Raw genomic sequence first — 26393 nt, forward strand, 5'->3', positions numbered from 1 at the left:
AAAATATTCATATATATATAATATATAAACATAATTTACATGAATAACATTTAAATTGACAGATATTCAATATAAAAGTGTAAGCTCTTATAGAATAGATATGTAGATATATTTACAACATTATTTCAATATTTATATTTGCATGAGTTAGATTTATAGATATAGTTAAGATAAAAAAGTTTATTATATTAAATCCTAAAACAGTAAAAGAAAATTTAGATAATTGTATAAAAATAGCAATTGATACTTATAAAGGATCAAATACATTATTCATTGTAGATGATTGCGCTAATTTACATGATTCAAAAGTGAGAGAAAGTGAGTTATGTTATCTAGCTTTCTCTGGAAGACATTTCGGGATAACAACATGGGTTTTAAATAAAAAATATAATTCAATTGTTAAAGACTTTAGGGAGAATATAAGATTTCTAGTTTTATTTTATAACAAAGATAAAAAATCTATGCAACAATCATTGGAAGAAAATCAAATTATACCTACTGAATTACATGATGAATATATGAATAAATTAAAGAATAATAAAGGTTCAAAATTATTACTGAGATTACAATTTCCATATGAATATAAATTTATAAAATAACTATTTATATACCTATGTATCTAATACGTATTTAATACGTATTAAATACATTAATACTTAAAACCCCCTTTTTTAAAATAAATATTATTCATACAATTTTCAACCAATTTATTTTTATTTTTTTTAACTAATATATGAATAAGTTTGAAAATAATAAAGGTTATTTATTATTACTGAGGTTTCAATATAAATTTTAAAAAGAAATATAATTTAAGGTATTTTCAAATAATACGTATTAGATATGTATTAGATACGTATTAGATACCTTAATACTTAAAACCCCCATTTTTATTTACTATTATTTTATACAATTTTCAACCTTTATTACTTTTTGAGTTAAATATAATTAATATCTTAATCACTTTCACTATCAGACCCTAACAATCTATTCAAATGCTCTACTGAATCTACATCAATAGTTGTTTTATTTTTATACTTTTTCATCCTTTCTACCGCATCATCAATAGTTTCTTCTTTATGTTTCATAGAATCTTTATTATCAATATCTGTAACTATATCACCATGTGGGTGCCATACGGCACCATTTTCATTATTATCTTTATTAGTGTTTGCTCCTAATATTTCATTTACAATGTTTGATTCTAATTTAATAGCATCGGTTAAATCTAATTCATCTTTATTAGGTGTTGCTAACAATAAATCTTCATATAATTCTTTACCATTTACTTTTTGATTTGAAACAAACTTTGTAACATATCTAAATGGGTGTTCTATAAATTCTTTTTTACCAACACGTTCTATAACATTAGTAGTATGTACCTTTGTATTCATATGATTATTCCAATTTGATGGAGCGTTTGAAAATTCACCTTTACAATAATCACAATAATTTCTATTTTCACTAACATTTAATATTGTTGCATTATTAGATGTAGAAGGTATAACATTATTAGATGTAGAAGGTATAACATTATTAGATGTAGAAGGTATAACATTATTAGATGTAGTAGGTATTACATTATTAGATGTAGTAGGTATTACATTATTAGATGTAGAAGGTATTACATTATTATCAATTACATTACTTAAATTATCAACAACACCACTTATTATTATCGATTTCTATTAGTTTAGTTTTATAAATTTTGAAAATAGGATCAAATATATAAAGCTATATTACAAGGTATTACATAATATAAACCATCATTATTTTCATGTGTATCGATGTATGGAATATGTTTATATACTTTACCTCCTTCCATTTATTATATAAATTTTTATTAAAGTTAAAATTTTAATACATAACACTATTCAATTGAGAATTTACAATATTTAATTGCGCGTCAGATATAATATAAATGTGCATTTTAAAATTTTTGATTCCTTTATTCTTTGTCATGAATAATTGTATTCCATCGTTAGTGTTCTGTAGTTTTTTTCCAGAACCATGTAATGAATTATCCTCTGTTGTTCTAAAATCTAACCATAATGCATATTTATTACCGGTATAATAATCAATTTGATTAATGTTACAATTTTCAGATGATTTCACTTTTTCATTCATAAAATGTTTTCTAATTTCTGGCCATTGATCAATCATTCTCATTCCTTGACAAAATATTTTATTTGCTATTCCTTCGATAGTTATTTCTACTTTTGTTATTTCAGGATTATAATAATTATCAACATTTATTGCACCATTAGTATATGTTGCAATGGTAAAAATATTAACATACCTTTAATAGATCTTCTTGGGAAGTTAATATTCTCATTAATTATTTCATCATTTGCATTAATAGTTACAGTTTTAAATTTATCAATATAATCATATAATAATGAAAATCCTTGATTGTATTGAGTTTGAATTATACTTGAAATATTTTCATCAGTTACTGTATCATATTCTAAACATATATTCGATAATTTATAACTCATATCTTTATTAACGCTAGATATTACAATTTCATTAACAGGAGCAAATGTTATTTAGAATATAACATCTTCTTGAATTGCGTATTTATATAAAGGCGCATTATTATTTATCAATTCGAAGTCTAATGGAATTTAATATTTGCTTCCATATATAATTTTTATCAATTTATCTATAGCATTAGTTAATATTGCGCTATTAGCTTCTGATCTTAATTTATTTTGGTTTTCTGATTGGATTCCTTGAAATATCATATTATTTCTATTTTCTTTAGTTAGCCATAAATCTTTATAATGCATAAATAAATTATAATCATCTAATGAGAAAACTGTTTCTGGACCAATCTTTATAGTTAATTTTTTAATCAAATATCTTCCAACATTATCAACAACATAATTATTATTATTACCGATTACTTTTATATCGGCTGATAAATAAATACTATTTGGAACATAAAAAGTATTTTGTGTTAATCGAGGAATTCTAACATATAAAGTTTCATCAGGATTAATATTAGAAGGGTTATGAGTAATTATATGATGTGATCTTTCTGCTTTAATAGCATTAGATATTCTATGATTCTTAGAAGGATTGATATAACTCCCACTCATTTATTTAACAAAAAAATTAATTATCTATTTTTTATCATGTTTACTTGATATTTTTTGATATCATATTTACTAACCCAAAAATAATAGCACTTACAACTGTAATTAAAAATAAAATAATATGTTCAGCAGCAAAGTTAATAATGTTTCCTGCAGATTTCAATATAAAACCAACAATTGATGCAATAACTCCTGGTAAAGCTGCAGCAGATTTTTTAGATAGTTCCCATAAATATTTTGCTAATTTCTTTAAACGATCTTTAACTTTATCTTGTATAGAATTATTATCTAGGGGTTTATCTGGTTTATTTGGAGTAGGAGTAGATTTCAAAGCATTTGATATAGCTAAACCAATTGATGTAAATAACATAGTTACAGCTGTTAGAATTGAAAGAATTGTTATTCCTTCTAATTTAAATAATAATTTTATTCTATCTTTCAATGATATTTTAGAATCTGGTTTTATCAACAAATCTTTAAAAATAACTTTTAATCTATTTATATTATAATCATATGATTTTAACAATAATTTAATTTCTTCTTTTTGTAATTCTAAATTATCTTTTAAATTATTAATTTCTTTTTCTAAACGTAATTCTTTTTGTCTATATTCCATTTCATCAATTACTTGACGATCAAGATCAGACTTTAATTGTTCTATTTCTTTATTTTTATCAGTTAATTCTTTTTCTAAATTGTTAATTTTAATATCTCTTATACTTTTTTCATTCGCAATTTTATCAGCCGATTCTTGCATACCTTTAATTTCTCTACGTGTTAGTTCAGGATATGCTTCTAATTCATTATCAGTTAAATCAAGTAATCCTTTTTCTAGTAAAGATTGTATTCGATTTATTCCAGTACTATTCATCTCTTCTTCTGAATCTCTTAATCTATCAATTTGTTTTTCTAATACTAATTTTAATTGACTTGAATCATTATCAATTGGTTGAGTGTCTCTTCTCGATGTTTCGGGTGTTGAAGATCTTAATTTATCTAATCGATCTCTATGATCTTCCATTTCTGGATCAACATCATTAGGATTTAAATTTGGATTTTTAAATGGTGAATATTTGTTAATATCAAATTTAGGAATTGGTTCTTCTTCATCTAGTATATCGAGTGCATTCCATATAATTCTGAGAAATTCTGTGCCACCTTTTGAATGTTCAATTGTAGATCTTGCTAACATTTTAGGTTCAAAAATATTTTCTTGACCAATTCTAGATAATTGTATTGATACAGTTTTGTTATTTAATTCAACATTATAATACCATGAATCATCTTTAAATTCTAAATTATTCATGAAAAATGGGTCATCATTTATAATTTGTTTTACAATTTCTTTATCTATTACATCTTTTGGTAATAATTCGTTAACAATTGTATATATTACTCTATTTTTCATTAATTTTAATTGAGATTTCATAAGAGGATCAGTTGTATTTACTAATCTTTTCATTAAATCCTTTTTAGATGTTGCGGTTCTAATAACTAACCTTTCGGAAGCTGTCATATATTCTTTAAATTCTTTACGCGTTTCATAATCATAATCATCATCTTCACCTAAATTAGAATTACGTCCTGGCTTATTACCATCATTAAAACTTGTTTCACTAAAATCAGGTGGTTGTTCATCAGTTATGCCAGGTTCATCTAAAGTATCCATTGGAAAATCTTCTCCACCTTTTACATCCATTTACATAACAAAAAATTAAAATTTAAAATATAATATTCCTCCGATTACAATTCCTATACAAGTTATAGCTAATTTAGTATTTTCATGGGATTTATTATCATCATTTAGTTTAATTATATCATGTTGAATATTATCAGTTTTTATATCTTCTGATGTATTGTAATCTTTTATTTTAGGATCATTATTTAATTTAATATTATTAGTTTTAGTTTCTGTTGATTGAATATGTTTTTTATTTTTTTCACCTTCCATTTATATTGGAGCAGTAATAATCTTTTTATTTATATCATTTAATCCAAATGAATTATTTATTGTTGCAGTTTTAATTAGATTATTGTAACCAATTATGTTTCCCATCTTTAATACTAAATCATTAGAAATAATAAATAGATTAGGGCCTATACAATAATTTAATCTAATATGTGATTTATCTAAATAATTTTGATATCTTACAATGTTTTCCGGAATCGATCTATTTTTATCATTATGAATTGAATCTTCAAATAAAACTTTGAATTGTTTCTGCGCATCGAATGAAGTGTTATCATTTACAATTATTGGGGATCTTGTTTCAACTTGAGCACCTAAAATACATATCAAATAAGTTCTAATTGATTGATTTATTCTTTGTATTCCAGCTTTAGTAAAACCGTCACTATTTTCTAAAATGAAATTAACCCAACCATTATTGTTTTGTTGTTGTATATTATTATAATATTTTGGTAATTCATTCCAATTTAGTAATTCATTCCAATTTAGTGTTCTTATATCTGAATTTGTCATTATTTTTCCAAATTCTTTAGTATATAATATTCCTAATCCACCCATTGTTCCAATTTTTGCTCTAAAATCTTTATTTGAATTAATATTAAATTTATTACATATTTTATTAAAACTTAGAAAAATTAATATTATTATTCAATTCTTTAAAATATTTTGAACCTGGTAAAGGACATTCTAATTCATCTAATATTAATTTTATTTGAAAATATGTATGAAATCTAAAAGGTGATAACATCACTTGTAAACTTGGTTTGTTTAAATGATCATTCCAACTAATTCCACATCCTGTTGTTGCGCAATAAACAGCAAAATTTAATTGGTTCTGCCAATACTTCATATTAGATTTTAATAACCATTGTTTTGCCTCATTTAAATTTTTGAAATTAATTGTATACACATGAAATATATTTTCCATCTTTACATGAAAATTATTACTTTCAGTAACATAAATATATAAATCAATTAATGAATTTAAAACTTCATTTCTATATGTAATACCTTTATTAAAATCTATTGCTGGAATATTATATTTAATTGATTTATTATATTGGAAAGCTTTTGGAAAACTATCTGCCATTTATATAATTAAAAAATTAATAATTTATCAATTCTTTTAATAATTTATCTTGTTCTTCAACTGTTATATGACCATTTAAACTTATTATATAATCTAGTGTATTCTTTAATTTATTAATTTCTTTTATATTAGTTTTCATTTTTTTCTTTATTACTTCTTATATTTAATTTTGAACTTATACCAGTTAAAACACTTGCACTTAATCCTAACACACCAATTGATATAGCTAAAGGTGTTAATGGACTGAATATTGCTAAAAATGTTATTACAGAACTAATTGTAACCGAACCACTTATAATCAAATAATATATAATTTTAGATTTTAAATATTTTTTCTTTTTAACTTTTAAGTCACTTTCAAATTCTAATATTTGTTTTTCTAAATATATTTTTAATTTAGTTTTATTTATATCATGAGGAATAATATCAATATTATCATCCATTTATTTAGCAAAAAAAATTACTAATTAGTAAACTTAAAAGCAACAAATATAACAATAACTGTTCCACCTAAAATCCAAATTATTTCATATTTCTGTTGTTCTTTACTTGGGGTATAATAATCTGATAATTTAGGTTTGTATAGATGTAATTTTTCTTTATTGGTTACCGCGTTATATAAACTCATTGCATCATCAACTGATTGAAAATCTCTATGTGAAATCTTCTGATCATATAATTCCTTGTTAATATAATCCATATAGTTTTGCCTCTTTTCTCTATATTCTTCTGCTGCTTTATTGTATTTCTCTAATGCTAAGTTATGTCTTTTTTGTTCTGTTAATGATCCATTTTTATCAATATGTTTAAATAAATATCCACCACCAGTAAATGCTAAAGCGTTAACAATTGCCGATCCTATAATAGTTATAACCGCAGAAGCCTTTTATTTAGAAAAATAATTACGCATTTATATGGGAGGAATATATGTTTGTTTTTCCATATAATCAATAGTTAAATTAGATAAAGTAACTGCTAATGTTAATTTTAAGATATCATTTATATCAAATCTATCAACATTAACACTTCCCATTTTAAATACTTTTTTCAATACCATTGAATAACCAACAGTTCCAACTGATAGTAATGCTCCATTATATAATCCAGTTATTATCCACTTATTATCACTCATTTATTTATCAAAAAATTACTTTCATCAAAATATTTAGTTAACTTATTTATGATTAATTCAACATTTATTTCATTACTACTTTTATGATTATCATATATTTTGGTTAATATGTTTTTAATATCATCAATAATTCCATCTTCATTTAATTCATAATATTCTAAAGGTGATTTAATTAAATCAATTACTTTTTCTATATTATAATTTTCTTTATTAATCATTGATGCATTGTTAAATGATTTACTTTTTATATCAGTAATTACATCATTTAGTTTAATTCTCATTTCTTTACCATGTATAAAATCAAAACCAAAACATATACTCGGTCCAACAGTTATATTCATTTATATAGCGAAAAAAATTACTCTCTACATCTTATAACTAATTCATAAATTACAGGGAAATTATTTAAATCAATTAAGTATCCATTGTGATTTCTAATTTCTAATCTAAAATTATTAAAACGAGGAATTCATGGTTTGAAATCACATTCTGTTAAATTATAATTTATTTGCGTTCCAAATTATTTAACATTCTTCAATGGTAAAATGTTTAATAAACCAGAATTACAAGTTATATCTTTAGTTGCTTCGAATGTTTTTGTAGGATCGATTAAATTGCAATAAATATAGAAATGTGTGTAAGGTATTAAGTTTGGTGTAACATCATCAATATTTTTAAAAGATCTATCTGGAAGAATTCCTAACAGTTTAGCTATAGGTTTTTTTACCATAAATTTATGTTTTTCACTATTAGACAACCTTATCTTTATTCTATCAGAACTATCACTTTTTAAAAATCTAATACTAAACCCAGAACTACTACCTAATTAATGCCAGGCTTTTCTATTAATTTCTTGTGCTAATGTATCTAAATTATATAACCCCGGTTTTAAATATATATAGGACCATTCATTTTTACCTTTATCAAAAATTAAAAAGGCTCTATGTTCAATAGTTTTATTCCTTATATTATAAAAAGAATTACATAAACTTATTTTAACTAATTTTAAATCTACACAATTCTTGAATTCTCTATCTAATTGTACTAGTAAATTATGAGATTTACAATTTGTAAGTTTTCTTGAATCAACAAATATTCTGTATTCTTTTAATTCTACCATTTATTTTACATATTTTCTTATTCGAAATCTATTTCATGGTGCCCTTTTTCATTCTTACCTTTGTATACGAAATAGAAATCTCCAGAACATAATTCTCCTAAATCTTCACTTGATAATCTATGAAATCTATCTGGTAAATATGTTCTGAATTTATGTGTATTTCCTTTTAATCCTTCATATTCTAAGTATATAACTAATTTATCTCCATAGTTATTAGTAACTGTATCAATATTTGTAATTAGATATTTCTTATGAATTGTTAATTTTATTAACTTTTTGAATTTATAATCTACAGATTTTACATTTGTTATATCTTTAATTCTATCTAGAAATAATTTGTTGTTCTCACTGTGTGTTTGTTTACTCTCCATTTATAATACATATTTTAACACGTAAGAATTCTTTTCATTATCTCGTTCTCTTTTGTTTCTTCTCTTTTAAATTTTAAGTATGAACTAAGTATAAGCGACTGTATGAATTCCATCATCTAAAATATATCTTTTATCATCAAATGGGTTTAGACTTATCTTTTCAATTTCTTCAATAAACATTTCATGATCTTCAGATCTTAAACATCTCATCTTATGTTTTCTAACTTCTTCATTGAATATACAATTGATGTAATCTTTGAAATGAATATTCTTTTCTACTACACTTTTGGTTATTCCTTTTAACTTTTTAGCTTCATGTTCTTTAGTTTTATATGAATACATTGTAGATCTAATACCTATGAATTCAATCATTTCTTCACCACCTAATTCATCTTTGAATTTACCGGGAACTTTTTTATTATCATTGCTAAACAATTCATGATCTTTAGGATAATTACTGAAATCAAAATGATGTTTTAATGTTTTTAAATCATCAGTTATGTTATTAGTTTTTATCTTTAATATGTAACTGTCGGTATCAAAATATAGTATTTCTATATGTTTTTCTCCAAAAAGTGGTTGTAATACATTATAATAGAATTCATACATTAGTAATTTTGATAATTCTAAAACTGAAGCGCCAACATAGATTGGTTTAATAAATTTCATTGATGTTCTTCTCATCTTAACTGCAGCTAAATTTTCATCAAATATTCTGTAACCAATGAACTTAGGATATGTTTGTAAATGTCTAATTCTTTTACCATTACTAACTAACTCAATATCATTTCTATTTCTAATATATTCACAAGTCTTACCATAGAATGCATTATTCATTAACTTGAAGAAATCTTTTTCGAAATCAGTTTTAGCTTCAGTTCTCTGTTTGGTGTTAAAATCTATATATTTTTCTAACCACTTAGATTGACTGAATGAAATATATCTATGTACTTATTTTAGAACCATTCCTTGTTTTAGATAAAACTTTAACATTCTATAATGTACTACATAATTAGATTTATCTTCCTGAGTTACCATTAACTTTTCTGTATGAATATGATTTTCAGGTTTAATTCTTTTTTGGTAATTTGATAATTCTTCATGAGTTACAGTTTTATGTTCGGGACAGTAAGCTAGATTTCTAGATTTAAATTTAATATGTTCAGGATATTCTAAATCTACAACAAAGAAGTAACCAGTATCTGAATCATCTGCAATATCTAGAATTCTTTTCTTCCAATCAAATTTATCATTATTTTCATTCTGTAAAACTTCACTTACTTCAAATACTCCATAAGGTTGTGGTTCCATCATTGCCCAACCATACAAATTATTTGCATCTATATATAATAACTTATATCCAGGGTTATCATTTACATTGAAATATCTATCGCCTTATACACCTGAAACTCCTCCTCTTATAGATTTTTCAAATAATAATAATTGATCTATATTTGTTAACAAATCCATTTTTATATCTGTAAATTTTAATCCACAATCCCATGTAAAACCTGGGCTAGAATAACAATGACAAGGATCAATATTGAAATATTTTAGGTTTACATCTCTAAACCTTTCGAATATATCGGTTAATAATAATACATCTGATTTTAAATATAAATCTACTAATTGCCCATGATTTTCTATTTTGAAATGATTCCAAATATTCAATGTTCTATTATAGACTTCATCTTTCATTTTTTAATTCATCATAGAATTGTTCTTTCAATAATTCAGTTATGTTAAAATCATTATGTGATTTATAAAATGAATATGGAATTGCTCCTTTATATCTCATTAATTGAAAATCATCATTATTTGGGTAGTGTTGCTTTAATATTTTCAATTCATCATCAACTAATGATTTTGATAAGTTGTCTAATGAACTATTTAAAAATCTATATGAATCTATAAATCTTAGGCAACCAAATTGGAATGATATATAATTCTCAGATGTTTTAGCTAACATTCTAAATTTATAAGTTGGTATTTTATCTTTTGATCTATTTGAATTTAATCTTTCTATTTCGTTATTAATTTCTTCTATTTTATGACATAACTGTTTGATGAATAAATGTGCATCATATCCTGATAGATTATGAAATATAACTGGTACAAAGTTAATTTTCTTAGCTTGTAAGTTACAATTCTCATGTGCAGCGCCTCTAAACTTTCCATTCAAATGATCATGGTCTCTTACTTTTTATCTTTATAATTAAATATCTTTTCACAATAATAACATTTATCTGCAAACGCAAATTCTTCTTTATCTTCTTCTGTCATTATAATTTCTATATTTGTATTCAATAATTTACTAAATCTTATTTCATATTCAATTAATAAGTCACAAAAATGATTGATAACATTTTCATTTCTATAATCATAATATTCACTTTCAATTAGTTCTGGATAATCAGATTTAATATATAACCCGAAAGCAGCAGCTGATTGATGAATCTTTTTAATAGTATTTGTTTTTGGTGGTTCATCTGAAAAATCATTTTCATTAGAATTTAATTTCTTTCTTTTATAATATATTTCTTTTCTATCTTGATCAGTTAATTCTTTATTTAATGATTCAAAATCTCCATATATTACAAATGGTACTTTATTTTTGTAATCATATTTTTTGAATTCTAATATTTTATCTTTTTCATTTGGTAAAACTAATTTACAATAATCATGATTTTCACATAATTGTTTATGATTTAATAATGTACTTTCATTACTGAATTTATGTAAACATTTTCTACATAGATATATTTTATTATGGTGATCACTTTCTGTTCTAAAGAATAAATCTTTTTGTTTAATCCACATATAATGATTCTCATAATATAATATATCTATAACATCGTTGGAATCATAATCTTTTGATAGGTATAAAGGTTCTAATGTATAATGTTTTATATTGTTACCTTTTGTATTTGGTAATTTGATTAAATCAAATACATTTGTTCTTAAATTATTATCTCTTTCTATTTTTGGGACGTTTTTTATTATAACAGGATACTTATCTATCTTATAATTATTTTCAAATGGTTTATAATGAGTTAATCTACAAATATTATAAGTTGCAGGATGTAAACAACTAATTATAGCCCATAGAAAACATTTATCATCAAAATTTTGTACATTTATTACAGCATTAGTTTTAAATGGTAGTTTAATATAACTCGATGCTTCAATATCTGGTTCTTTATAATATGATACATTATTTTCATCTATTGGTTTTGATTTAGTTAACTTATTATATTTTGTGTTATAAACATGTAAAGTCATAAATATTATTTCATCAAATATTAAACCAGATCCTTCAAAATATTTCTCTTCTATTTTAGTTTTTACTTCATTATAACATTTATCTAATTTATCATCTATATGTTGTTTATATATAATATGTTGTGAATGAGAATTTATATTATATATTGGTTTATCTTCAGATTTTATAAACTTTACTTTAACCGATATACTAATTTTAGGATATTCAACATCAGTTATTTTTATTATTTCTTTCATATTTTCTAAATGTTTTTTATTTTCTTCTAATGTTTTTCCTTTATGAAATTTAAACTCGATAGCTGCTGGGCCAATATCACTTTTAAATGCTTCGGTTATCTCTATATCTTTTTTATTATCTAATGAATTTATATAATTTCTTACATCTTCCATGTATGGTCTTTTATTGTTTAATTTATTTTTTATGCTTTTAATTGTCTTCTGTTTCTTATCATTATCTTTATCAAAATAATCTTCACCTAAAATATCATTATTCTTATTTCTAATATGACTTTTAGATTTTAAATGTTCTTTAAAATATCTTTTATCACTGAATGATTGATTACATGTATCACATTTGTATATTTCTTTTTCATTCTTCAATTCATCTAATTTAGTTTCTAATATATCATCTTCATATTCTAGTTTCAATTTATTCTCTAAATGTGTTATAGTTTTATTGCATCTTGCTTTTTGGGATTAGTCTATATTGATATTACATGTTGGGCAGTAGTACTTATTTGCTTCCATTTTAATACTAAATTTTTTTTTAAAATTGATTTTAGAAGTTCAATGATTTATATCATGTATTATTTCAATGACACCTTACTAACACTTTTAATGTTTAAAAATCTAACTCATACAAATATGAATATTGAAATAATGTTGTAAATATATACTTTTATATTGAATAATCTGTCAATTTAAATGTTATTCATTTACATGATTATTTTAAGAGTAATAGGGATAATAGGCTTTCAGGTTAAAGGTTGAAGGGGCGAGTGAGTAAAAAATGAAAATAACAATAATTTACAGTTGAATTAGGAGTGTGCGCGACTAATTCAACTGTAAATTATTGTTATTTTCATTTTTTTACGAGCTCGACCCTTCGACCTTTGATCTGAAAGCCTATTATCCCTATTACTCACGTCTTAAAAAAAAAAAAATTACATTTATTTTTTTACGTAACATAATTTTTCCCTCCCGTATTTTAACTTTAAAAAACGTAAGATTTTCAGAAAAACGTACTCCCGTAAATTGAGGTTCGTTTCCGTAGCAATTATGGAAAATACGTACAGGTTGGCACCTCTGTTAGAAATTAGACAAGGCAAAAGGCCGACAGATCCTATAGCCGTCCGCACTCACTTGGGCTGGTGTATTTTAGGTCATACGGTTCAAGGGTCTCGTAATGAACCGAGGTTCTGTTTTAAAACGACAGCCATTGAGACTCATGGTACAGTTTTGTCGTTGGACAAGCAAGTTGAAAAATTTTGGGAGACCGAAACGTTCGGCGGCGTTGACCTCTTCGATGATGATAAAAAATCGTGCTCTGTAGAAGATCACCGTGGATTGGAGATCTTTGATAAATCCTGCTGTTCAGTCGACGAACACTACCAGGTTGGTATGCTTTGGCCGAACATGGATTCATCCATGCCCAATAATCGATTTCAGGCCAAAATCCGTTCCACAAATCTTAAGAAACGATTGAATAAAGACACACAATGAATGGCTCTTTATTGCAAAACCATGAATGGCTACATAGAAAAGGGCCATGCAAGGAAAAGGAGTAATGGAGAGTTACAATCCCTTGGTAAAAGAGCATGGTTTCTTCCCCACCATGGTGTAGTTAACCCCAATAAACGCGACAAGGCCAGGGTAGTGTTTGACGCTGCAGCTCCGTACCTCGGTGTATCTTTAAATAATCAATTAATGACAGGGCCAGATTTATTAAACAGTCTGTTTGGGGTTTTGCAGCGGTTTCGTTTAGGAGTTGTTGCCATTGCAGCTGATGTGGAAGGCATGTTCCACCAAGTGAAAGTTCCGGGGGCTGATTCAAAGTCCCTTCTGTTTTTGTGGCAAGAAGATTTAACCGCTGATGGGGAGCCGGAAGTCTATAAAATGACAGTACATATTTTCGGCGCAGCGGATTCCCCATGTGTTGCTAATTATTGTTTTAAACGCTCAGCCACTTTGCTTTGCTTTTCAGTGAAGATGCCGTACAGACTATAATACGAAATTTCTATGTGGATGATATGTTAAAATCTGTATCTTTTCCATTACAGGCCATCGAACTAGCAAAGGAAGTAACAGAAATTCTGGCTCGTGGTGGTTTCCACCTCACTAAATGGATGTCAAACAACCGTGAGGTACCAGCGCAGATTTCGAAAGATGAGAGAGCCCGTCCTGAATTAGACTTAGAACTCGACGAGATGCCTGTTGAGAGAGCACTCGGCGTGAAATGGGATGTCGAAACTGATTCGTTCCTGTTCAAGCCAGCTGTTAGAGTGGGAATCCCGACGAAGCGTCTTGTCGTTAGTACGGTTAGTTCCATTTTCGATCCGTGTGGTTTTGTGTCTCCTTTTTCAGGGCGAAGTGTCTTATACAGCAGATATGGAGACAGAACTTCGATTGGGATACTGCATTGTATGGTGATGTTCTCACACGCTGGCTGAAATAGATAAGTGAGCTACATTTTTAGTTGACTTCAGACTAAACCGGCACCATGTAGATTTGTATGTTGGAAGCACTAAAGTAGAATTCCACATATTTTGTGATGCTTCGGAGGCTGGCTTTGCTGCTGTTGTGTATCTCCGAATGGAGCGTCCATCAGATGAATTTGTGTGTTCGTTCTTGGCGTTAAAGACGAAGGTGGCTCCTCTTGAAATGTTAACTGTTCCCAAATTGGAGCTGGAGGGAGCCGTTCTCGTTGTCATGCTGTCTAGTTCGCTTAAACATGAGTTGAAGATATTGGAATTTGAGCGCACTTGCTACTGGACTGATGCGGTTTCTGTCCTGAGGTATATAAACAACATGTCGACACGCTTGAAAACGTTCGTCGCCAATCGATTAGCGAAAATTCACCGTTCTACCAACGCTCAGCAACGGATGCATGTGCCATCAGATCAGAATGCCGCTGATGCTGCTACAAAGGGTTTACCAGCAGCTGGGATCGATTGGACCCCATGTGGCTAAATGGCCCTCAGTTCCTTAGGTTTCATGAGTCTGAATGGCCAGATCAGACTTTTGTTCATGGTCCAGTACTATATCCTTCAAATGTGAAAAAATGTTCTCTGTATAAAACAAGTGTTGTCGTTAGTAAAGCTGAAAATTATGTTGTGATTCTAGCATTCTTGAATTTAGTCGTATTTCGGATTGCACAGATGTCTATCGATTCTCACCATGGTTCAAGCTACGGCGGCATGTAGCCTGGCTTCTACGTGCGGTGAGAAAATTCTCATCAGTCATTCCTCGTCTGAAAGTCGACCGAGGCCGGAAAGGTCGCCTTCTATTCCTAAATATCTCCAAAAGAAGTCCCTTGCTCCCGTTACGTCCGTTTTATGACGGAGGTGTCCTGAGAGTCGGCGGTCGTTTGACAAACGCAGTGATACCATATGAGGCCAAGCATCAGGTTATATCGCCCTTTGGTGACCATATTACCCGCCTTATCGTTGCTGATGTACACGAATCTCTTTATCATGCTGGGCCGGAACATGCAATTTCTGAGGTCAGGCAAAACTTTTGGCCCGTAAAGGCCCGTAGCTTGGTGCAAAGTGTAATTAGTAAGTGCTCAGTTTGTCGCCTCAGTAGAATCAACCCATCGATCCCTATTATGGCTGATTGTCCCGTGTTGCTGGTTATACCCGTCCTTTTACTTATACAGGTATCGATTATTTTGGTCCCATGTTTGTTAAGCTTGGTAGAAGCATAGTTAAAAGATGGTGCCGTTTGTTTACGTGCCTTCTAACGAGGGCGATTCACTTGGAAGTTGCGGATAACCTGGAAACCAATGCTTTCATTTTAGTCTTGCGTAATTTCATAGGCCGAAGAGGTCCGCCATCCGAAATTTACAGCGACAACGGAACTAACTTCGTGGGCGCTGATCGCGAACTTAGCGAAGCATTGGAACTGCTTAATCAAGCGCAAGTCCATAATCACCTGCTCAAACGTGGCATTTTTCTCCTCTGTCAGCCCCTCATTTCGGCGGAGCTTGGGAACGGTTAGTGAAATCTTCTAAACGGGCACTGAAACATATTCTTAAAGGGCAGCTGGTTATTGATTCTGTATTACGAACTGCGTTAATAGAAACGGAGTCCGTCATCAATAGTAGACCATTAACATACAACAGTACCGATCCGAGCGACTGCACAGCCATTACTCCAAATCATTTTTTGCACGTTGGTCCAACAACGATTAGTGCACCTGATATATTCGAACCTAAAGATATTTGCAGTCGCAAAAGGTGGCGGCAAAGTCAGGTCATCGCCGACCATATTTGGCGTCGGTGGACACGCAAGTATCTACCGGGTTTAGCTTTACGTAAGCAGTGGCAGTGAGACGGGCTTGGTGTCGCGGTCATTGACCCTGACGGACGTATAAGGGTGGTTAAGGTAAAAACCCAAAGTGGTTCTGTGCTTACTCGTCCAGTCAGTAAAGTGGCTGTCCTGGAGGAGTCTGTGTGTTAGATTTGGCTTGTTCTGTATACGAGATGTTGTGTTGATAATTGTGTATTGTGTTGAAGCTCTATGTGACGTCAAAGGGGGTGGCATGTTGCCCACTGTCACCAATTTTCTTTCAGGTCAAGTTTATATGACTTTAAGTTAATTTAGTTTATTATCCTTTTGGTCTTTATTTTTGCGCGCTTTATATTAGTATGTTGTTGTTAGGTAGTATTGGTAAGCTATTGGTAAGCTGTTTTTCTGCGGTTTGAATCCATATTAATCTGGTATTATGTAGTGTTGGTGAGCTGTTTCATGGGTGGTTTAATGTTCCTTTATGTTTGCTCTGTACAACTGTACCTCTGCGCATTCGCCACAGTATTCTGATAGAGGACAGACCTAGGCTCTTTACAACTCAAGAGTTTTAACCACACGCTCGTGTTCTATGTAACTGTCTGTAAGCTCGCGTTTCACACGTTTGGAAGTCTGATATAAAAGTAAAACCCTGACATGGGGATGCTGGTGGAATGACGAAGCTATCTACGATCTGTGTAGGTCCGGCGTGAATTTCATCGGCGGCTACAAGCGGTCAATATAAAAATGTGTAAACATAATTTCGATATTCAAATGTTTTAGATAATATATTCGATATTAGGGGTATGCAGGTCTCATGAGATAAGCAATTTATAACAGCATAGCTGTCATATAAGGCTCCGCGTACACTGATGGCATGTGTATTAGGTGACAATTCAATTCAATTCTTTATTGATCCTTATTACATATTAAATTCGCAAATTCAATAAAGTTACAAATTCTTAAATATGAAAATACAACATACAAGACACATGTGTAATTAAAACCGAATAACATAAACAAGTTATTTAAAATGACAATGTCTACTTCAACCCAGACTAAAGAGGATATCGAGTGACAGCCAACTGGGACCTGGGCCGGCTGGCTGTTGTTACGCCACACCATGCAAAGTCATGGTGAAACAGACATCAGACGAGCTCTTTCCTCAACATTGGAGGCAATGAAGTTGCAGATCAGTTTAGAGGCAAAAGTGAATGAAGTCGGTTGGGTTATCATTATTGACGATTTTCAATAAAAAAAATTAAACCACCATTTACACTCGAAGACCTATATCATCTACCCAAACGCCAAATCTCATAATTCCCCAAATTTAGAACTTCGATTTCAAATTTGCAATCCCACATAATTAGCTTATCCCAAAAATTCTACATCTTTTCGCAGGCATCAAATAATTTATTAAAAATTAATTTTCTTGTTTCAAAATGTGACGAGGCGGGCAAATTTTATTTTAATTACCTTTTTTAAAATAAAGAAGCTGGCAGCCTGTAAAAACAATTTTCTTACTTTTTCCAGGAGACGAGGGTGATTTTCATTTTTGAAATAAATATGTCTCCTTCACTGTACATGTACTGACGTCATATGAAGCGACACTGATAACCCTTCAGTTTGAAAATATAATATCCTAGGATATTGACTAGGATGTAATTTCTATCGACAAAATGGCCGCACATGGAGGCTCTACAACTTTTGAGTTCCATCACCGATAACACTAAACGATGTATGTTCACTATGTGCAATAAAATCAAAGTATGTTTTTTGCGAAAAGCTTTAATAAACATTTGATCAATCCACTCCACTTCACACGGATAAATTAATGAATACCAAATAGATCAGAACCTGAGAAGACCAATTCAGTTTGTTCATTATAGTAAAGTATATAGAATATACTATTGAATTCACAAAGATTGGCAATGTTAGCTAGGGAAAGAAGGATATCAATGGCGGATTTTGTTTCTTGAATTTAATAGCATGCTGTCGGTAAACGAAGAAATCCTACACTTCGAATCAAACTAAACGATAAGATTTATTATTTTGAAAACACAACGTTTCGGCTGTTGATTAACAGCCATCATCAGCTGGAATGATGCAGCATCATCATGCAGTCGGTATTCTAATAGTATAATGATGTTCAATGATCTTCATCATGTTGAAAATCAACATATTCATTTTAATGGTATATTCAAGCAACATATCACGTTAATGCATAATCGGAAAATTAAATCGAAATTCCGAGAACCACCATCTTTAAATTCTGATTGGCAGTTATGTGGTTGATGACGTAGGAAAGTGCCAAACATGGTAGTCTCCTGCGTTGATGCACGAAGTTAGGTCAACTGACAGCAATTTTCCACCCAAGTTGAAGAAATCAATATCCTTTTATCATCGGTATATTAGCATATAATCTGGACTCTAAATCGAATCCAAAAATATTTGAAAATTTACTTCTTTACTAGCTGGCCTTAATTCAGTATTAAGAAATATGATAACATGTAGGCAACTCTGGTCAAAAAGAATGCACCAAAAAATATTCTTATAATCCATTCAACCGAATCAAAATCCAAGATAGACAAAATCAGGAGAAGAGATCAGATAGCATGACTGTGACAGTATTCACTGCTGATTATAATATTATACACACACACGAATTGTCTACACTGCTTTTACTGGATCGGCTGGTCTGAACTGATTGAGGTCGGCCATTCTGACCATCACAATCTTCATCATCTGAATCTGTAAGAAGACAAAAATTACTTCATTAGGTGATACACATAAATTAAACACAATTTTTATGTTCATTCAGAAAATTGAACTTAGAATTTTCGGAACATGGTTTTTGTCAGGGACAGAGCCCTCGCGATAACATAGAAGTAACTGCGAAACGGTTTTAACAGGAATACTTTATTGAACTTCCGTTAACTGAAAATGCAAATTATATATCAGACAAACAACAAACAGATGACGTCTAATTATTCAAATATTAATCTATGTATTACATTACTTACAACTTCGTTTGCGAACTATGCATCGAGATCCGTCCGTCAAGTAGGCTGGTGGCGTATTGCGACGAGAACAAGGTATGCGAACGAGTTTATAGCAGGAAATTCTTAGCGTAAAAAGGGGATTACAGCACAGTACACTATGACAACAATAGAGCTACGAGCTAAACCCTTAGTTGACAGATTTGATCAAACGGTTTGTGACATGGCGCCCCCTAGAAGCAATCTTGCGTCGATTCTTCGAGTAAACAAACCTTTGACGCTGGCCTCAAATAGGAGCCACGCGCACATTCAACCCGAACAGCTCTTACGTTTCCGTCTTTCCCTGGATAAATCTCGCCAATTCTACCAAGGCTCCATTTCCCACGGGGAAGGGACGAGTCTACCAAGATCACCAAATCACCAGGTTTTAAATTTACGGCGGTATTCCCTTTCCATTTGCACCTACACGACAATTGAGGCAGGTACTCTCGCAACCAACGATGCCACATGTGATCAGCGAGAATTTGGCTTTGACGCCAACGTTTACGACTATTCAATTCTCGCTCGCTAAAAACATCAGGCGAGTTGACCTGATTAGCGCCCCCTAGTAGAAAATGGTTGGGAGTAAGGGGCGTGAAATCCGTTGGGTCCGAGCTATTGTAAGTTAGCGGACGACTATTAATTATTGCTTCAGATTCAGCTAATACCGTTCTCAAAACGGACTCATTGACCAGTTGTTCTTTCAAGATTGCTTTCAAGGCGCGTTTAGTGCTTTTAACGAGCCGCTCCCATGCTCCTCCGAAATGAGGGGCATATGGAGGCAAAAAATGCCAGCGTACATTTTTCTGTAAAAGGAAGTCATGTATCTGACTGTTGTTCCATCTTTTCAAACCAGCGGCTAATTCCCTATCGGCCCCCACAAAGTTATCGCTATAGATATCGGTAGGTACACCGCGCCTACAAATGAACGTTCGAAGAGTCATAATAAAATCATCAGTTTCTAATGAATCTACTAGTTCTAGGTGCACAGCTCTAGTGACTAAACAAGTGAACAGACAGCCCCACCTTTTCAGCCTATGCCTACCCTGTTTGACCTGGAGAGGACCAAAGAAATCAACTCCCACGAATTGAAACGGACGAGAATACGCTGCTAACCTTGACGCAGGTAGGTCAGCCATAATAGGTACATGAGGCCTTACTTTGCGACGATGACAATCAGGGCAACGACTTATTATTCCTTTAGCCATCAAACGAACTTTAATCGGCCAATACTGCTGCCGACATTCCGCAATTATATGTTCGGAACCACCGTGGCCCAAAATCACATGAAAGTGAGAAATGATCAACTCACTTACGTGGTGACCGTATGGTAAAACTACTTGATGTTTCGCAACATAAGGTACTGCTGCGTTTTTTATTCTACCTCCAACTCTTATTAATGTACCCTCAAAAAACGGATTTAAAGAGCGGAGACAACTGGCGCGGGGCATGGATCCGCCACGCTTCAATTCGTCAAACTCCTCAGCAAATGCATCACGTTGTGCCGTGACAAGGAGTTGTCTTTCAGCGGATCTGAGTTCCTCGCACGATAGATATTTACCAGTACATGTTCTTTTGTTAACTTCCAGGAACTGATTTTTCAACCGAGGAACAAGCGACAGAAACCGACGAACGGCTCTCAATATCCATGCAGTATGTCGCTTGAGCTCATACCACGAGGAAAACCGTTCGATATCGACGAGACCAGTAACTAATCTGTCAGGCATACCGGACTTATCAATAACCTGAGTGTAGACGGAGAACGACTTTACGTTTTCGTCATCATAATCGACGTTACCCGACAACGAACTCTGATCGGGCCACAAATCCTCGGATTCTTTCAAAAACTCAGGACCCACAATCCATGGATGAGAATCAACAAGATCCAAGGCATGTAAACCACGAGTGCAGTAGTCCGCAACGTTCAAGCGGGAAGGTACATAGCGCCACTGACTCACTGCAGTTGACTCGTGTATCTTCGACAACCTATTCGCTACAAACGTTTTGTAACGTATATTTCCGTTATTTATATAGCGAAGTACAGTCAATGAATCACACCAGAATACGATATTCGAAAATGATAGGGATAGTTCATCGCAGATCCTTGAGCTGTACTGCTAGAACTGCGCCTTCCAACTCCAATTTAGGAATTGTCAAAAAAGGTTTAATTGATGCTAGACGTGTTTTAGCGGCTAAGAAAGAATTAACCCACGACCCAGCTGACATCATGAATCTTAAATAAGCGACACAGCCAAACCCTAATTCTGAAGCATCACAGAAAATGTGCAGCTCAAATTCAGTTACGTTAGCAGATAACTCTAAGTGATGGCGAGGTATTCTAAGAGCCCTAAGCTGACACAATTCATCCTGCCAACCCTCCCAAACGTCTAAATGCTTGCCGTCCACGTCATCGTCCCACGCAACCTTTGATCTCCATATATCTTGCATAAGGCACTTCGCCCTAAAGGTAAAGGGAGCCAAAAACCCACAGGGGTCAAAAACTGAACTAACAGCACTCAATACACCTCTTTTCGAAGGTTTCACATCCTTTTTCACTGGCGTGAAAACAAATTCGTCACTTTGGACGTTCCATTTGAGTCCTAAAGCCCTTTCCAATGGAAGCTCATCAAGATCGAGATCTAAATTAGGACGTGCAAGCTCTTGTTTAGGAAAGTAAGATAACAGTTCACGACTATTGCTGACAAATTTCGTCAAATGAAATCCGCCTTTAGCTAAGATTTGGACCACATCCCTAGCTAGGTTAATACTAGTATCTAACGAAAAAAGAGCCCTCAACAAATCGTCCATAAAGAAATCGTTCAAAATCGCGTCTACGGACACTGACGAATACAATGCACAATTATCAATAGCAGAACGCTTAAGGCAATAATTCGCGACGCACGCGGAGTCTGCCGCTCCAAAAATGTGGACTAACATTTTGTATTCGCTAGGATCCCCTCCCTGAGTCATATCCTCTTTCCACAAGAATCTTAAGGCATCCGTATCGCTCTCAGTGACTCTGACTTGATGATACATAGCCCCGACATCAGCTACCAAAGCAATAGGGCCGAACCTGAACCTTTGAAGGACGCCAACCATATTATTTAATAAGTCAGGTCCCGTCAGTAGCTGATTATTGAGTAATACCCCCCGGTAGGTGGCTGCCGCATCAAAGATGACCCTCGTTTTACCCGGCTTATTTTGATTTCTAACAGCATGATGGGGTAAATACCATATTCTACCGCAACTTTCACATTCCCCGTCATTAATCTTTCTCGCAAATCCCTTTTCAATATAACCGTTCAAGGTTTTACTGTAATCGAAACACAATTTCGAGTCTGCAAGTAAACGACGCTCTAAGTTTCTGAAACGTTTCAAAGCTAAGAAACGATTATCAGGCATGGATGAATTTCTATCTTTCCATAACATCCCAACCTGATAATGACTATCAATCAAACAACATGTTTCTTCTAAAATTTGCAAGGCCTTACTGTCATCAGAAGATAAGACAGGTTTTTCTGACTTCATCGACTCAACCGTCCAAAACTGTTCGACCTGTTGGTGTAATAAATCATCACTAGAGATACTACTAGTGCACGAATTTACGGACACTGAATACGTCGCAGGATCTGCTATAGAAGGACCCATAACACACCATCCCAGAGGAGTGTTAATGCCGATCGGCTCAAAATCGTTATCACCCTCTCTAATTTCAAGTTGCAAATGCACTTTAGGGACATCGGCACCAATAAGGATCTTGATTTGATCTGAGAAAACACAAGGAATATTCAAATCCCGAAGATGTCCCATCTGATTAATAGATGCGGGTTGAGCAGGACATTTGAATGCATCAGATCTAGTCCACGCTCGGGAAATACGGACAGGCTTAGCATCCACTTCTATCCCACGTATACTCAATGACACAATTTCTGACTGAACGGTACTGCTGTAGTTTAGCGTATTCATAGTTAGAGTTTGCGGTTTTCCTTTTAAACCAAGCTCCCAAGCTAGGTCTGAATTTATGATGCTTATCTCACTCGCCGAATCGAGCAACGCAAATGTTGAAACCCGGCGACCGTTTATCCCCATGGCAAATACGGGCAATATTTGAAAGTATACTTGCTTACCTACAGAGCTCGTATTAGTTGTATTGATACTGTTACTAACTTCAGGACCTGTTTCAACTGAGTTTATCGCCGAACTAGCTACTGGTAAATTTCTGCTTGATGGCGCTTTATGAATACTAGTGTGATGACGTCAACCGCACCCTTGTTCACGACACCTGCCACTCGACGGACATCTCGAAACTCGGTGTCCTGTATACAAACAATTAAAGCATAATTTGTTATCTCTAATCACAAAAAATTGGTCATCGATCGACTTAGCCAGGAACATTTTGCATTTAGCTATATGATGCACTTCTTTGCACAAGGGACACTGAGTGTTTAACAAATTATTAGAAAATGCAGTATTAAGGGTCGCATGCCTAGCAGAAGCATTTTGCGTCTCAGGCTTATATGGCAATCTTACGTGAGAACTTTTATCTACTATGGCGTAAGGCCCGCATTGGGCATCGATACGCCGCTTTAACCAATCTTTCAGATCAATCAAATTAGGCTCTCTAGTCAGAGCCACATTACATACAAACTCGTTCCATTAAGCTCTTTTGTCCAAAGGTAAACGACGAGCAGATTTCTGAAAAACGTCGTTACTATATAATTCAGAGGAGTAACCAAACTGGTTCAAAGTAGTGATACAATCCCTTACATTGACGTAAAATTCTCTGAGAGCAATTGGGTTATTGGATAAAATGATATTACCATTGGTGACTTGATTAATAAAAGCTCTGGTTATTAAAACCTTATGACCAAAAACACTTTTCAATTCTTTCAAGGCTTGCGCGTAATTCCGGCCAGTGTAGCCGAGACCTTGGATTAACTTCCTCGCATCTCCACGGACGTGCGACTGCAACAAATCCATGCGCCTCGAATCACAGATTCCAGCCCTGTTGTGAATCTGAACGTAGAACTGCTCGATAAACCGTGGCCACAGAATCACGGATCCGTCAAACACCGGCAACTCAATACACGGTAAATCGCGACTTAATAATACGGTGTTCAACGTGTCAGACTGGTCGGTGATGACGACTGTCTCTTCTCCGATCACTAACGCGTCGATCCAGGCGTCCAATTGACTACACTTTTCAGGAATCTTTGGGAGGAATGGCTTCGCTTCCGGGTTAAGGTGAGCTTGGTCCTCAACCCATGAGCGAACGCACTCTGAACCGCCTTCCCCGAACTGTGTAAGTAAATTTGCCAGCAACTGCGCAGTCCCAAGGTTTTCGCGCGCGTCGGCAGTCTCCAACTCGTGCTGGCACCGTTCGATCTCTCGCGTCAACTTAGCCCGACGCTGGGTTTGACTCAAAGTCAACTTGGCTAACTCGACGTCCAATAGTGCTCCCTTCGAAGCCACATCTGACAGCACGGATGGTCGTTGGGAGCGTTTACCGGCTGAACCTGCAACGGAACCGGCTATACTTCGCGCCTTCAATTCGTGAATCTTAGACTCGAGCTTCTCGATCATGACCATCGTGGATGCATGATATTCTTCAAACCAGGATTCTTCGGATAGTATAACTGACTCACCGGAGAGTAAAGACACATACGTGCTGTGAGAACGACCTAAATTCTCAAGCGCATTCAATAAACGATCACGCTCACAGGACAAGACGGTAGATGATTTCGCAGTCCCGAGTAACGCTTCACACGAATTAATATTCTTCGTGAGCCATCCAGCATAAGCCCTCCGACTAGCTTTCAAATCCGCAATGCTCGAGGTAGGCGCTGGAGCCTTCTCATCTAGGCCCTCCATGACGGACGAACGAAGTTTTAACTCTTTCTATGTCAGGGACAGAGCCCTCGCGATAACATAGAAGTAACTGCGAAACGGTTTTAACAGGAATACTTTATTGAACTTCCGTTAACTGAAAATGCAAATTACATATCAGACAAACAACAAACAGATGACGTCTAATTATTCAAATATTAATCTATGTATTACATTACTTACAACTTCGTTTGCGAACTATGCATCGAGATCCGTCCGTCAAGTAGGCTGGTGGCGTATTGCGACGAGAACAAGGTATGCGAACGAGTTTATAGCAGGAAATTCGTAGCGTAAAAAGGGGATTACAGCACAGTACACTATGACAACAATAGAGCTACGAGCTAAACCCTTAGTTGACAGATTTGATCAAACGGTTTGTGACAGTTTTCTTCTGGTTTCAACAGATTCTTTTTCTGATGGGATAAAGTAACAGCTAATTTGTAAATACACCGGTAAACTAAACATTTATTTTGAATATACCCATTGGGTGACAACAGAACAATGTGACAATATTGAACACCCCTTGTCAATTAATATTGAAACTATTGATATAGAAACTTGGCACAATCTTTGAACGTGCCATGGCTACGACTTTTTCCATGACAAAATACACACAGGTGCCAATATAAATGGAAAAGAATGTTATTTAACCATCCCTTGCTGAAGTTACATGGATAAAACCAGTGACTACGCTAGTCCTGCTTTATGGCATCGGTAATCGCAATTCATTTGAGATAATAATTCATTAGATGAGATTAAAAAAACTCTTTTACAGTAGACTCCGCTCAACTCGAATTCATTGGGACCAGAAAAAAATCAACGAGTTAAGCGGGATTCGAGTTGGGATCTATACGAAATTGGCCTAAACTGATTATGAAATTAAATCTTAAATATAGCTGCAA

General features: G+C 32.6%; 3 protein-coding genes across 8 annotated transcripts in view; 1 reads left to right on the forward strand and 2 right to left on the reverse strand.

Moving 5' to 3' along the window:
* Positions 1 to 13340: 13340 nt before the first annotated feature.
* LOC141907776 (uncharacterized) lies at positions 13341 to 16280 on the forward strand. The gene is made up of 7 exons (XM_074797518.1): positions 13341 to 13676; positions 14034 to 14183; positions 14342 to 14599; positions 14646 to 14707; positions 14804 to 15243; positions 15440 to 15783; positions 15903 to 16280. The coding sequence occupies exons 1-7, from the start codon at positions 13341 to 13343 to the stop codon at positions 16278 to 16280; spliced, it is 1968 nt and encodes a 655-aa protein (XP_074653619.1).
* Positions 16281 to 17461: 1181 nt separating this feature from the next.
* Positions 17462 to 26393, reverse strand: part of LOC141906818 (kinesin-like protein KIF28) — a 139057-nt gene continuing 130125 nt past the window's right edge. For all 6 annotated transcript variants that reach the window (XM_074796214.1, XM_074796212.1, XM_074796213.1 and 3 more), the window contains one exon: positions 17462 to 19318. In XM_074796214.1, coding sequence (XP_074652315.1) covers positions 19209 to 19318 — 110 coding nt within the window. In that variant the 3' untranslated portion in view covers positions 17462 to 19208. The remainder of the gene's footprint in view (positions 19319 to 26393) is intronic.
* Positions 21697 to 23694, reverse strand: LOC141907094 (uncharacterized). Its single transcript, XM_074796663.1, has one exon. The coding sequence runs from the start codon at positions 23692 to 23694 to the stop codon at positions 21697 to 21699; it is 1998 nt and encodes a 665-aa protein (XP_074652764.1).

Source organism: Tubulanus polymorphus, chromosome 6 (genome assembly GCF_964204645.1).
Source record: "Tubulanus polymorphus chromosome 6, tnTubPoly1.2, whole genome shotgun sequence".
In the NCBI taxonomy this organism is placed as follows: Eukaryota; Metazoa; Nemertea; class Palaeonemertea; order Tubulaniformes; family Tubulanidae; genus Tubulanus; species Tubulanus polymorphus.